Below are 12,940 nucleotides of genomic sequence, written 5' to 3'. Positions count from 1 at the left end.
CTTTTTCGAATCGACCTTTTTTCATTATCTCGTATTTGAGCCATGTAAAATACACTCGTTCCAAATACCTACAAAATTTAAATTCTTATTCAAAATTAAAAATATATGAATAATTAATAATATCATTATTAAATAAAATCGTACCACATGTACCTATTTTGCCTATATAACACGCCGTGCAACGTATTAAGTACATCATTGTAATAGTATGTCTAACAACATATTTTTTACATGAGCAGCACTGCAGCAGGTGTTGGAAACTCGTCTGGATATTTTGCGTAACTTGCGTAATTTATGCACACTCGTAACTAGATTAATGGACAAGCGGGTAAAATCCACATCTTTTTCTTGTTTAGTTAAGTTGTCGGTGGCGTTTACATATAGTACTTTTGTACAGTGTGATTGGAAGGATGGAGGGGGGGGATCAGTGAAAAAAAATCTAACCTTTCTCCAAAAGATATACAAACTTTTTTTTGATTTTTGATTTTTAAGCTGGACGGATATGTGGAATATTACAATTTAAAAATGTTCATGTCTCGGTTGAAAATAAAAATCCATAAAATCATGTATTTTTTATATTCCAAGTTTGATAATAATAAAATTCATTCTGATATTAAATCTATTAACTAAAAACACAAAATTGTAATGGCTGGATACACACATGTTTCAACACATATGTTGAAAACATGTGTGGCATCATCTTTATAAGCAGGGTTGGACAAAAATCGTTTTATTTTAATAGAACAAAAAAAAAAATTTTAAAACAAAAACAGTGTTTCAAACGTTTTTTTAACTCTTAACGATTTTTCCCGGCTTTTTCAAAACTACTGGGAATTTTAAATGTTGACCTCCTTAATGCACCAACTAGATTCACTTTACCATCGAACAAGATACTGAAGTTCTAAAATCTAAGCATTGTTCCAACTACTTATTGTATACATATGCCTGTATAAAAAATAAAAAACAAAACACATCATTGTGATTTGTAAAATTAATACATTCATCGCTCCGCTCAGAATCTAAAAGTATCCCACAGAGTAGAAAAAAATCCATAGATTATTTTAATTTTAAATTTACAAAAAATATTGTTTTAAACCCACGTTTTTTATTGATGTATTTTTATAACATGTGTTCTAAACGTTTATAACAAAATCAATATGTTTTTTCTTGATGTTTTAAACGTGTTTTAAATATAACAACCTTGTTTACAAGTGGTTGGGCGATTTGGCTAGTTCATCTATCGTCTTTTCCTTGCGTATAATATAGTACTATCCTATACACAGGGATGGAGTCACTTGGATACACTTGTAAATTTTTAAATTTTTAAATTTAATCTATATATATTTTTTGTATATCATGTATCTTTTTTTGTAGCATTAAAATTCATATTTGTGTTTCTAAAATAAACCAAAATCTGAATAATTATAACTTATTCAATTATTTTTTAGATTCTTATGTGTTGACTTTACAATGATGAGTGTTTTCTTTAGTTTGGCATCACTTTTCAGAGTAAGTACGAATGCTTCAATTTTCATGATTTTTTCTGTTAGAAAAGTAAATCAAGTTGGTACTTGAGGGGTTAAAAGTAAAAAGTTCCTAGTAATTTTGAAAAGCGTCGGGAAAAATAAACGAATATTTTTAGATAAAACCATTTTTTGACAAAATTGATTTTGTTATTTTGTAGCAGGTACTCAAAACCGAATACCTACTTTAAATATTTACTAAGTGTTTATAAACCATTTTCCATACAAGATAAAATTTTCAAAATATTTTGACTCTTTCGTGAGCTATTTATAGTTATGAGAAATTTTCACTCAATCGAATACCATTTATACAAGGTTCGCATGGCACGATTTTTTTTTATAAGCATTTTAAATTCAAATTTTATTTAAATTAGTCAATACCACAAAAATTTGAAATAATTTTGTAGTTATAAAGTGTTTAATCTTTATAGCAAGGTTTCTCTTGAGCAATTAATATTGTTACCAAAATATCTACAAAAGTATATAAACAGTTTCTTTTTAGAAATTTTAACTTTAAATTCGGACAAAATTAAATATTTAAACAAAAAATAACGATGTTTGATATTTCTTGGTAATTCAAAAACATTATTCATGGGGACTTAGAACTTGTATGTATAGGTATATTATAAATTTTAATACACGCAATGCGGTTTTCAATAGGTTTAGATCAATTTTAAGCTTATCATCTATTTATACCATAAAGTCATATAGTTACACTGTTCTATAGTAAGTTGGTGTATTGACTAAAAAGTTAATAATAATATAATACGATAGAAATATACACTATTAAAATAATTTAACACTAATTAATATAATAGATGCCATTTTCGGCCAGTGCGTATTTAGTATTTTTTGTAGGGGGGGGGGGTGACAAGAATTTTAGCTTACTTACAGATTACGATGTAATAATTATAATATAATAAAACACATGTATTTAAAGAACAATGGGGTCGGATTTGTAGACTTTTTTTTTGATAAAGGTAGACAAATTTATGAGGTATCTTGCACTACATTTTCAAATCTTAGATTTAAAAAGAAAATTTTTTATGAATTTCTAACTCAAAATAATTTGGAAATGTTCGTAATTTTTATGTATTTTGTCAATATCTTAACTTTAAATGCTTATAAAAAAAAAATGTGACAATGGATTTTTAATATTTTTCATCTGTCTTTGAAACAATATATTAGAAGCCGTCTATAAAACAGCATAATACTAATATACTATATATATAATACTGTTATTGAAATAATTAAAACTATACAATTTTAATAATTCACAAGTAAACAATATATTTCTGGCCACATTTTGGCGCCCGGGGCAGTTGTACTCAGGGCCCCCCCTTAAATGCGGCCCTGCTCCCAATGCACCAACTAGATTCACTTTCTCATCGAACAGTATCTTCAGTATCTGAAGTTGAGAACCGAAGCCGAACCTATCGTGTACACAGACACGAGTAGAAATGAAATGATGTAAAATCAGTATATTCATAACTCTGCTCAGAATCTAAAACATATCATGAAATATACGTGATAATAGTTGAGGTAGGCTGACGGACCGTTTCCGCTCAGAATCGTTTGTCGTGTAAGTACAATAATGTCATTGAATTCAAATTTAACACATATTTCAGTGACCCACATGACGCCTACTATACATTATAGAGCATAATGCACAATTTTTTTTTAATTGCAATGTATGTATTACCTATTTACATGTTACGGCCGTGGTAATAAAATTCACAAATTTGATAATATACATTCTGTATTATTGCAGAAAATAATTTAATTCTACGTTTAGTTTTCAATGTTAAAATTTAAAGAAAGGAAATGGAAAAATGCTAAATTATGCAATCGCTTATGTATTCAACATATTAAAAAAATACTGTATAATATATTTTTATGAATATCTTAAACCGTTGTCGCTCAGTATTTAAAGGTCGAACACCGGAACACTGATGTATGTGTGAGGTACTAAGGTCAATATGAAATGCCTAAGACTCAAGAAAATATAACAAATAGTTATTCTTTACGGCCCACATATTTTATTCAACATATGATTCTACAAAGCATTATATTAATATTATAATTAACTAGCCAATATATGGCAGACAACATAATTAAGGTATTAAAAAATTCACTACCAAAATTTAAACCTATTGTACACACACACATGCTCAATATTATTTTTAATTTTCTCTACTGTAAAAAGTGTATATGTTACAATAATTATGAAATGTGGAGTTTTTTTTTCAGAACAATATAATATTTTTCAAAAGTTAAAAATATTGTTTAAAAATTGTTAAATAATAAATTACTAGACCATTTCAAGTTTTTTCTTATATTATATATTTATGTGTAATTAAAAATAAAACAACTATTGTACTCATGTGTGACAAAAATCACATTATATTAATATTTATGGATATCATCAATCATCATCATAATAATATTATACAATCTTACAATTAAACATTGCTATGCAAGAGTCAATATTATGAATATAAAATAATACATGTATAACATATTATAGTGTATACCTCGACTAAAAACAATTATGACAAAAAAGATCAGGATCAGGATTAATTTTAGATTCGTTAAAAAACGACCTAAATACTACTATATACATGGGCAAAAAATAATAATATAAAAAAAAGAAAAATATTATGATTTTTCTTTTATTTTTATACATACACAGTTTGTATATAAAAGATTAAGAAAACCACAACTCTTGAAAGTTGAAAGAGATGGATAATATGTATGTTCTGTTGAACAAATCTTCTAATGAGGGTTGATATTTCAAGCATTTTTAATGAAAGTTGACATATTTCTTTCTGAAACAAAAATAGTACAGTTTTTATTTATTTTATAGTAGTTATGATATGATTTACTACTTTAGTTATCAGTTGAGTAATAAAAAAAAAATGTTGTTAATAGATTTTTCATTTATACCCGTAGATAGATTCATAATTTAATTAATTTAAACTATCATGCCATTATTTGTATTGTAATGTTAAATAGTTTATTAATATTAAACAGTTCACATTTCCAGATATAGGAATTCAATTTATTTCATCATATTGATTATAATCAAAAAAATAAATCATTCCACTTCTCGCATCGAAGTATATATATTTATAAAATCATTAATAAATTGAAAAATGTTGAGTACATCAAAATGTAATATAAAATTAATTTCAAGTTAGAAAATACTAAATAGTAAAGTCTAATATAAAATATTCTAATTATATTTAAAAAACTTTCAACGAATACAAAATAAAAACAAATATCAGTATAATATGATTTAATCTTTAATTATCAAAACTAAATTGCAATCATATTGCTATAAAATATCACTTAACTTTATTATGTAAGACTATATGCATTTAATACATTTTTAGACCTCACTATATAGGTAAATATAAATTAACCTATAACACCACAATATATAAACCAATTCAATATATTTCATGGTACAAATTGTTTTAATCAAAATTTAATCATTTCACTTCTCGCATCGAAATGATTTGTTTTTAATAATCATAAACATATTGAACACCATATAAAATGTAAAAGAATACATTTTGAATCTATTAAAGCAGTACATCCATTGTATAATCGTCAAAATATTAATAGAAACCATAATTTTTAAGTTTTAACAAATTAATATAAAATGTAAGTAAAAGAATTGTTAGATAAAAATGAATAATAATCTTACGTAGGTACCTATATTATGTTATTCAATTTTTTTTCCAAAATTAAGAAGAATTTAAAGATACAACTTTTCCTTTACACTTAACAGAATTTATTTTAATTATCATTCCACTACTTGCATTGCTGCAAGTTATTAATCATTAACTCTTGTCTGTTTATGTATACCAGAACTATTATTCAATAAATCTCATCATACTATTATTTTAATCAAGGATTTATCTTTCCACTTCTCGCATTGAAATGTATTTTTTTATGATAATCATTAATGTATTGAACATAGTTACAAAGTAGGGTTTAACTCAAAATAGTACAGCCAATCTTTAATAACTAACTTTTAAGTATTAAATGACACCTGAACATCAGTAATTTAACATATAGGTCTAACATGGTAATTATCTGACTATTAGATAAAAAAAGAAATAATTAATAAATACAACTTAGAGAAGCATAAAATGTTTCTTCTACAATAAACATATTTCATAATTTTAGTTATAATTCATTGAAATTATCATTCCACTACTTGCATCGCTGTAAGTTATTAATCATTAACTGTTGTCTGTTTGTTTTCAAAAATTTTTTTCAATACATTTCACTATACAATTATTTTAATCAACAATATATCATTCCACTTCTCGCATCGAAATGTATTTGTTTTATATAATCATTAATGGATTGAGCATTATAATAAATTATACTACGACTCCAAAATGTACACCTAAGTTTAATACCAATATTTAAGCATTAATTCTTAACATCTATCATTGAACACATAAAAATTAAACATAAATTATTTATAATGATTGGATGAAAAAGAAATAGTTGTTATGAAATTGTATTTTATTTATTTTTCTAACATTTAGAGGTGAATAAAATGTTTCTTCTACAATAAACATATTTCATAATTTAAATTATCATTTCACTACTTGCAACGCTATAAGTTATTATTCATTAACTCTCATGTCTGTTTGTGAATACCAGAACTATTATTCAATAAATTTCATCATACTATCATTTTAATCAAAGCTTTATCATTCCACTTCTCGCATTGAAATGTATTTTTTTTATGATAATCATTAATGTATTGAACATAGTAATAAAGTAAGGTTTAACTCAAGATAGTACAGCCAATCTTTAATAACTAATTTTTTAGTATTAAATGACACCTTAACATCAATAATTTAGCACATAAGTCTAACATGGTAATTACCTGACTAACTATTAGAAAAAAAAGAAATAATAAATATATATATTTTTTTTAATTTAGAGGAGTATAAAATGATTCTTCTGTAAGAAACATATTTCATAATTGTAATTATAATTCATTTTAATTATCATTCCACTACTTGCATCACTGTAAGTTATTTATCATTAACTGTTGTTTGCTTGTTTTCAAAAATTTTTATTCAATACATTTCATTATACAATTATTTTAATCAACAATTTATCATTCCACTTCTCGCATCGAAATGTATTTTGTTTTATAATAATCATTAATGGATTGAGCATTTTAATAAATAATAGTATAACTAAAATGTACACCTAAGTTGTTTACCAACATTTAAGTATTAATCCTTAACTTGCAATAGCATGCATAATATGCTGAAACATTTTAATTATAGGTAATATATATATGTATAAAAAAGTATTAATCCTTAATCTAACATCTATCAATTATCATTGAACACATAAAACTTAAAACATAAATTATTTATAATTATTGGATGAAAAAGAAATAATTATTATGAAATTTAATTTTTGGTGAAATTTAGAGGAATGTAATATTATTATAAATGTTTCTTCTACAATAAACAGATTTCATAATTTTAATTATAATTCATTAAAACTATCATTCCACTACTTGCATCGCTGTAAGTTATTAATCATTAACTGTTGTCTGTAGTGTATACCAGAATTCAATACATTTCATTATACTATTATTTTAATCAACAGTTTATCATTTCACTTCTCGCATCGAAATGTATTTTGTTTTATAATAATCATTAATGGATTGAGCATTTTAATAAATAATAGTATAACTAAAATGTACACCTAAGTTGTTTACCAACATTTAAGTATTAATCCTTAACTTGCAATAGCATGCATAATATGCTGAAACATTTTAATTATAGGTAATATATATATATATAAAAAAGTATTAATCCTTAATCTAACATCTATCAATTATCATTGAACACATAAAACTTAAAACATAAATTATTTATAATTATTGGATGAAAAAGAAATAATTATTATGAAATTTAATTTTTGGTGAAATTTAGAGGAATGTAATATTATTATAAATGTTTCTTCTACAATAAACAGATTTCATAATTTTAATTATAATTCATTAAAACTATCATTCCACTACTTGCATCGCTGAAAGTTATTAATCATTAACTGTTGTCTGAGTGTATACCAGAATTCAATACATTTCATTATACTATTATTTTAATCAACAGTTTATCATTTCACTTCTCGCATCGAAATGTATTTTTTTTATGATAATCATTAATGTATTGAACATAGAATAAAATGAAACTTTTACAAACATTTACTAAAAAAAGTTTGTATAAACCAGAATTATTATTCAATATATTTCATAGTACAATTTTCAAATCAACATTTGATCATTCCACTTCTCACATCGAAATGTATTTTTGTTTTAAAATAATCATTAATGGATTGAGCATTTTAATAAATTAAAGTATAATTCTAAAATGTACACTTAAATTGAATACTAACATTTAAATTATATGTAATATATATATAAAAAAAAGTATTAATTCTTAATCTAACATCTATCATTGAACACACAAAACTTAAGACGTAAATTATTTATAATTATAAATTGGATGAAAAAGAAATAATAATTATGAAATTTAATTTTTGCTGAAATTTAGACAAATATATTTTTATCAATGTTTCTTCTACAATAAACAGATTTCATAATTTTAATTATAATTCATTTAGACTATCATTCCACTACTTGCATCGCCGTAAATTAATTATCATTAATTGTTGTCTGTAGTGTATACCAAAATTATTATTCAATAAATTTCATTATACAATTATTTTAATCAACATTTTATCATTTCACTTATCGCATCGAAATGTATTTTTTTTATGATAATCATTAACGTATTGAACATAGAATAAAATACTTTTTAACTCAAAATAGTACAGCCAATGTTTAATTGTCAACATTATAGAATTAAATCACACTTTTACAAACATTTACTAAAAAAAAAGGTTGTATAAACCAGAATTATTATTCAATATATTTCATAATACAATTTTCTAATCAACATTTGATCATTCCACTTCTCGCATTGAAATGTATTATTTTTTTTAATAATCATTAATATATTGAACAAGCATTAAATTCAATCATACTGCATGTATGGGTTTGTTGTCCTCTTGACAATTAAATTTAAAATGCTTATCATATAACTATTAAATGGATAAAAAAAAGTAATAGATATGAAAGTTTTATTTATTGATTACATTATTTATTTTACTAATATTGTATTATTGAGAGTTTTTTAAAGTATACTATTTAGTATTCAAGTTAAAAATAGTACTCAATGGAAAACCAACTTGTCTCCCTAACAAGTCAACTATTTGGACACCTGTTGTTGTTGTTGTTGTTGTAGTATTGTCATGCCCATATGCACAAGTTGATTGCCAAGTACAATTCTTGACTTTAAAGGCCTATAGTAATGTTACCCAGATTTATTAAAAGTGGATATTATTATTATTTATAATCAAAACCTTGAATAGCGTAATAGTTTTGAATATTTGACTTTAAAATTAAACCTGGCAAAAATGTGTACTTTTATAATATTGAACTCTAAAGGTTTTTAAAAAAAATTCTTTATAAAAGTGCTATTAAATCTAATCAGTTTGATATACATTTTTGGATACTAAATATAACAATTTAAATTATTACTATACTATAATACATATTAGCAATTTACAGATAAGTAATTTTACAATAAAACATTTATTATTAGCAATATTTATTTATTTATCTCATATGGTTATAAATTAAATCACATGGAATCAATCCACTTCTCGCATCAATACTGTATTTTAATCATTGATATTTTCTTATTTTGGTTAATACTTAAGTATTATGAAAAAGTACTTCCAAAATAAACTATAAGTTTACCTACTAGATATTATTACTAATAAAAAAAAAATTGTTTTAATGACTTATAATATTATACATTTATACACCTATTAATAAAAAAGATTTCATAAAAATAGCATTCCATTCATTAACTTTTCAGTCCACTTCTAGCATCGATTATGAGATTTTACTTATGAATCATTAACCTATTTGATTTAACAGTAATAAGGACACAATAATTAAATTATTTAAAACCAAATTTTAAATACTCACAAAATGTTTAATAATTTTCTAGGGAAAGTATATGATCAGGCTTTTCACCATTGTGATACTTATCCCACATTGCTCTGTACAGCCTTTCCAGGCCATTTGTGTATATTGAACAATTAAACAATGGACTTTCAGACCGTGCTCGCCAGACTTCTGCTCTCATAGTTTTCAGACTAACAAATATAATTAGAAATAAAATAATCATATTACATTCATAAAAATAACATTTATGAATAAACCACTCACTATTCCTTATCAGTTCCTAGTCTGATAGCAATGTCTTGATATTCCTCTCTAGTCCGTGCAATGAGTTCAGGGCATCCAAGCGTTGCCAATTGTGACGCAGCTACTCTGGAAGCCAATGTCTCTCCTATACAAATAAAATGATCAAAAATGTATCAAAAAAACTATATAAGATCATGTATAATACCTGGCAAGGTAACAACTGGTGTGCCTGTCCATAGCACGTCCATACTGGTAGTATGGCCATTACAGAGAGGAGTGTCTAAGCATACATCAGCTAATTGTCCTCTACGTACATGTTCTTCTTTAGCAGCAACATTACTAAACAATATACGGCCTGGTTCAATGCCCAAACTAGCAGCTGTGCTCTGAATATGGGTTTCACCAACTGCTGGGAAACGTAGCAACCATAATACAGAATTGGGCACAGCTTTTAAGATCTAAACACAAAAAACATTTTTAAATACAGAACAAATTATATAAAATTAAAATAAATAATATCCTCCTTACATTAACCCACATAAGAAGAGTGTTTGGATCTATTTTGTACAACTGATTGAAATTGCAATAGACCACGGCGTCTTCAGGCAAAGAATACTGCTGGCGTGAAGTAATAACAATATTTTGGGGTACTTCTTCTCCTGTGGCTGCTTTGTTATTGCCATTGTCTACGACCGCTAATCCATTTTGTAATACAACTCCGTTTACTGAAGTTTGTGCTTGTCCAGAAGCAATCATAGTCTGGAAATTAAACACATGTTAAATAAAACACTTCACTAGTTTATTTCAAATTTAAAGTACCTCAATAGGTGTAGTAGTTGGCAATTCAGCAAATTTAAAATTAACCTCAACGGGTCTAGTCTGCTTTGAATCTGTTAGTTCAGACATGATAACTTGTTTTATTTCTGTTACATTAGTATTTTCAATAATTGGCGATAAATCTGCAGCATTTATGACGGCCACATTGTCCGCCATATCTTTTCTGCAGGTCACTTTATCACATAAAATGATTCGCTCACTCAAGTGAGGGAACATTTGTCTGTGATCACCGACAAAATATGTATGTGGCATGTAAGCCAATTTCTCACTGTACTGTGATGCAAGTTCAATAGGTGATGTAACCATATCAGTAATTAAGTAGTCCATGAAGGGAGCACCACTCGTGCCTGGATATCCAAGCCACATGACCTGAAAATTAATTTAATATAATAGTAGTCACATTATGTACATAATATACTCTTATCTAGTACAATTTAATTTAATAAATCTAATATCATTAAATCAATTTACTTGGATTGGAGCAGGACGCAGTGCAAATATTTCATTTCTTGCACCTTTTGTGTATCCATTCATATTCACTAAAATGTGAATACCGTCACTATTTATCTTATCAGCAGCTTTTCCATTACAAGGTATCTATAATAGAAAAATATGGTAAATACGTTTGAATATTGAACATTATTGTAAGTACAAAAAATAGAATTAATGTAGTTCAATTGAATTCTTACATTTGATAAATCAATAAAATGTTCGGCTTCTCTAGCGATTTTTGATCTGAACGTAGTAGTATCATCTGTTGATAAAGCATAACAGAATATTTCAACCTTTTCTTTGTTGTGGAGACCTGGTATAGATTGCATTAAATGTGAAGTAGGGTGATTTCCAAAATCTGATGATACGTATCCAATACGTAAGCGATTGCCAGGCGCCAAATCTTTGGTATAGTTATATGGAGGTTTATGCAAGACTTGAATTTTTTCCAAACACAGTGCAGCATGTCTTCCGGCAATTGCCTTTCGGAAGTTGTGTGATAATGGGTACAGCATAGAATGATGAGGATGGACAGAAGGCAGACGGTTTTTCTCTAATTGTTCAGCAACAATGCTAACCAATTTCTTCATGCGAGATTCATAATCAGTCCAGTCACACACAATTTGTAAGCAATGCGCAAGATTGCAATAAGCGTCAGGAAAGTCTGGTTTTAGTCTCAAAGCAGTTCTATAAGACGCAATAGCTTCTGGTATATTTCCAGAATCTTTGTGAATAGAAGCTAAATTACTGTGAGCATCGGCAAATGCTGGGTTAATCTGTATCGCTCTTGAATAACATTGTAGAGCATTCTGTATATCTTGCATCTCTTTGAGAGTGTTTCCCATGTTTGAGTAGGCATCTGCAAACGTAGGCTGAATACGAATGGCTTCCTGATAGTGGTTTAAGGCTTCGGTTAATTTGCCTTGTTGCTGGAGAACAGAAGCCAAATTGGAATGAGCGGCAGCAAATTCGGGGAAAACTTCCAGAGCTTTCAAATACAGACCAGTTGCCTCTTCTATGTAACCTTGTTCTCGTTTTATATTGGCCAAATTGTTCAGAGAATCTGCGTGTGTTGGACATAACTTCAAAGCTGTATTGTAGCATTCTTCAGCATCTACAACCTACAGTAAATAATATAAACATTATTATGTTAGGTTATTTTATACATAGGTTGTATTACAATTATTATTAATAATAAAGGCACTAAAAACTTAGAAAAAAAATGTTTTACATACCTGTCCTTTTTCTTTTAAAGCATTAGCCAAATTGCAATAGGCATCGGGGAAGTTGGGTTGTAGCTCTATAGCACGGCGATAAGTATCAATAGCTAAATCGATAAGTCTGAATAATAATAATAAAAAAATAATAAAAAATTTAATTTTTAAAAAATAAACTAATTTTTAGTTTAACTCACCCCTGTTCATAATAGACACAAGCCAAATTCCCATGCACAACAGCGTTGGTTGGGCTCAATGCCAGTGCCCGAAGATAAGCAGATACAGACCTGAAACAAAGTTTACATTCAGGATCTTGTAGATGAAGCAGTTAAAAGATGTTTCAATATAATTTAATCACAAAGTGGTAGTTATAACATTTAAACATCTAAAATGTTAATAACCCATGATTTTAATAAATTTTCAAAATAATATTGTTAAAGAATAAAAAAACCATATATTTGTTGATATAGGTACCATACAGAAAACATAATAATAAAATACTGTATAACGTACGAATGCGAGATACAAAATGTCAT

General features: G+C 26.6%; 1 protein-coding gene across 1 annotated transcript in view; it reads right to left on the bottom strand.

Moving 5' to 3' along the window:
• Positions 1 to 9,636: 9,636 nt before the first annotated feature.
• Positions 9,637 to 12,940, bottom strand: part of LOC100165765 (UDP-N-acetylglucosamine--peptide N-acetylglucosaminyltransferase 110 kDa subunit) — a 37,911-nt gene continuing 34,607 nt past the window's right edge. Inside the window, exons 7-15 of the mRNA XM_008180076.2 lie at positions 12,602 to 12,691; positions 12,423 to 12,528; positions 11,385 to 12,308; positions 11,167 to 11,292; positions 10,678 to 11,064; positions 10,387 to 10,617; positions 10,064 to 10,316; positions 9,880 to 10,003; positions 9,637 to 9,806 (exon numbers count right to left, since the gene is read on the bottom strand). Of these exons, the coding sequence (XP_008178298.1) occupies positions 9,644 to 9,806; positions 9,880 to 10,003; positions 10,064 to 10,316; positions 10,387 to 10,617; positions 10,678 to 11,064; positions 11,167 to 11,292; positions 11,385 to 12,308; positions 12,423 to 12,528; positions 12,602 to 12,691 (2,404 nt within the window). The 3' untranslated portion in view covers positions 9,637 to 9,643. The remainder of the gene's footprint in view (positions 9,807 to 9,879; positions 10,004 to 10,063; positions 10,317 to 10,386; positions 10,618 to 10,677; positions 11,065 to 11,166; positions 11,293 to 11,384; positions 12,309 to 12,422; positions 12,529 to 12,601; positions 12,692 to 12,940) is intronic.

Source organism: Acyrthosiphon pisum, chromosome A2, assembly GCF_005508785.2.
Source record: "Acyrthosiphon pisum isolate AL4f chromosome A2, pea_aphid_22Mar2018_4r6ur, whole genome shotgun sequence".
Taxonomy (NCBI): domain Eukaryota; kingdom Metazoa; phylum Arthropoda; class Insecta; order Hemiptera; family Aphididae; genus Acyrthosiphon; species Acyrthosiphon pisum.
Note: the sequence above shows the minus strand (reverse complement) of the source record. Positions and strands in the feature narration are given on the sequence as shown.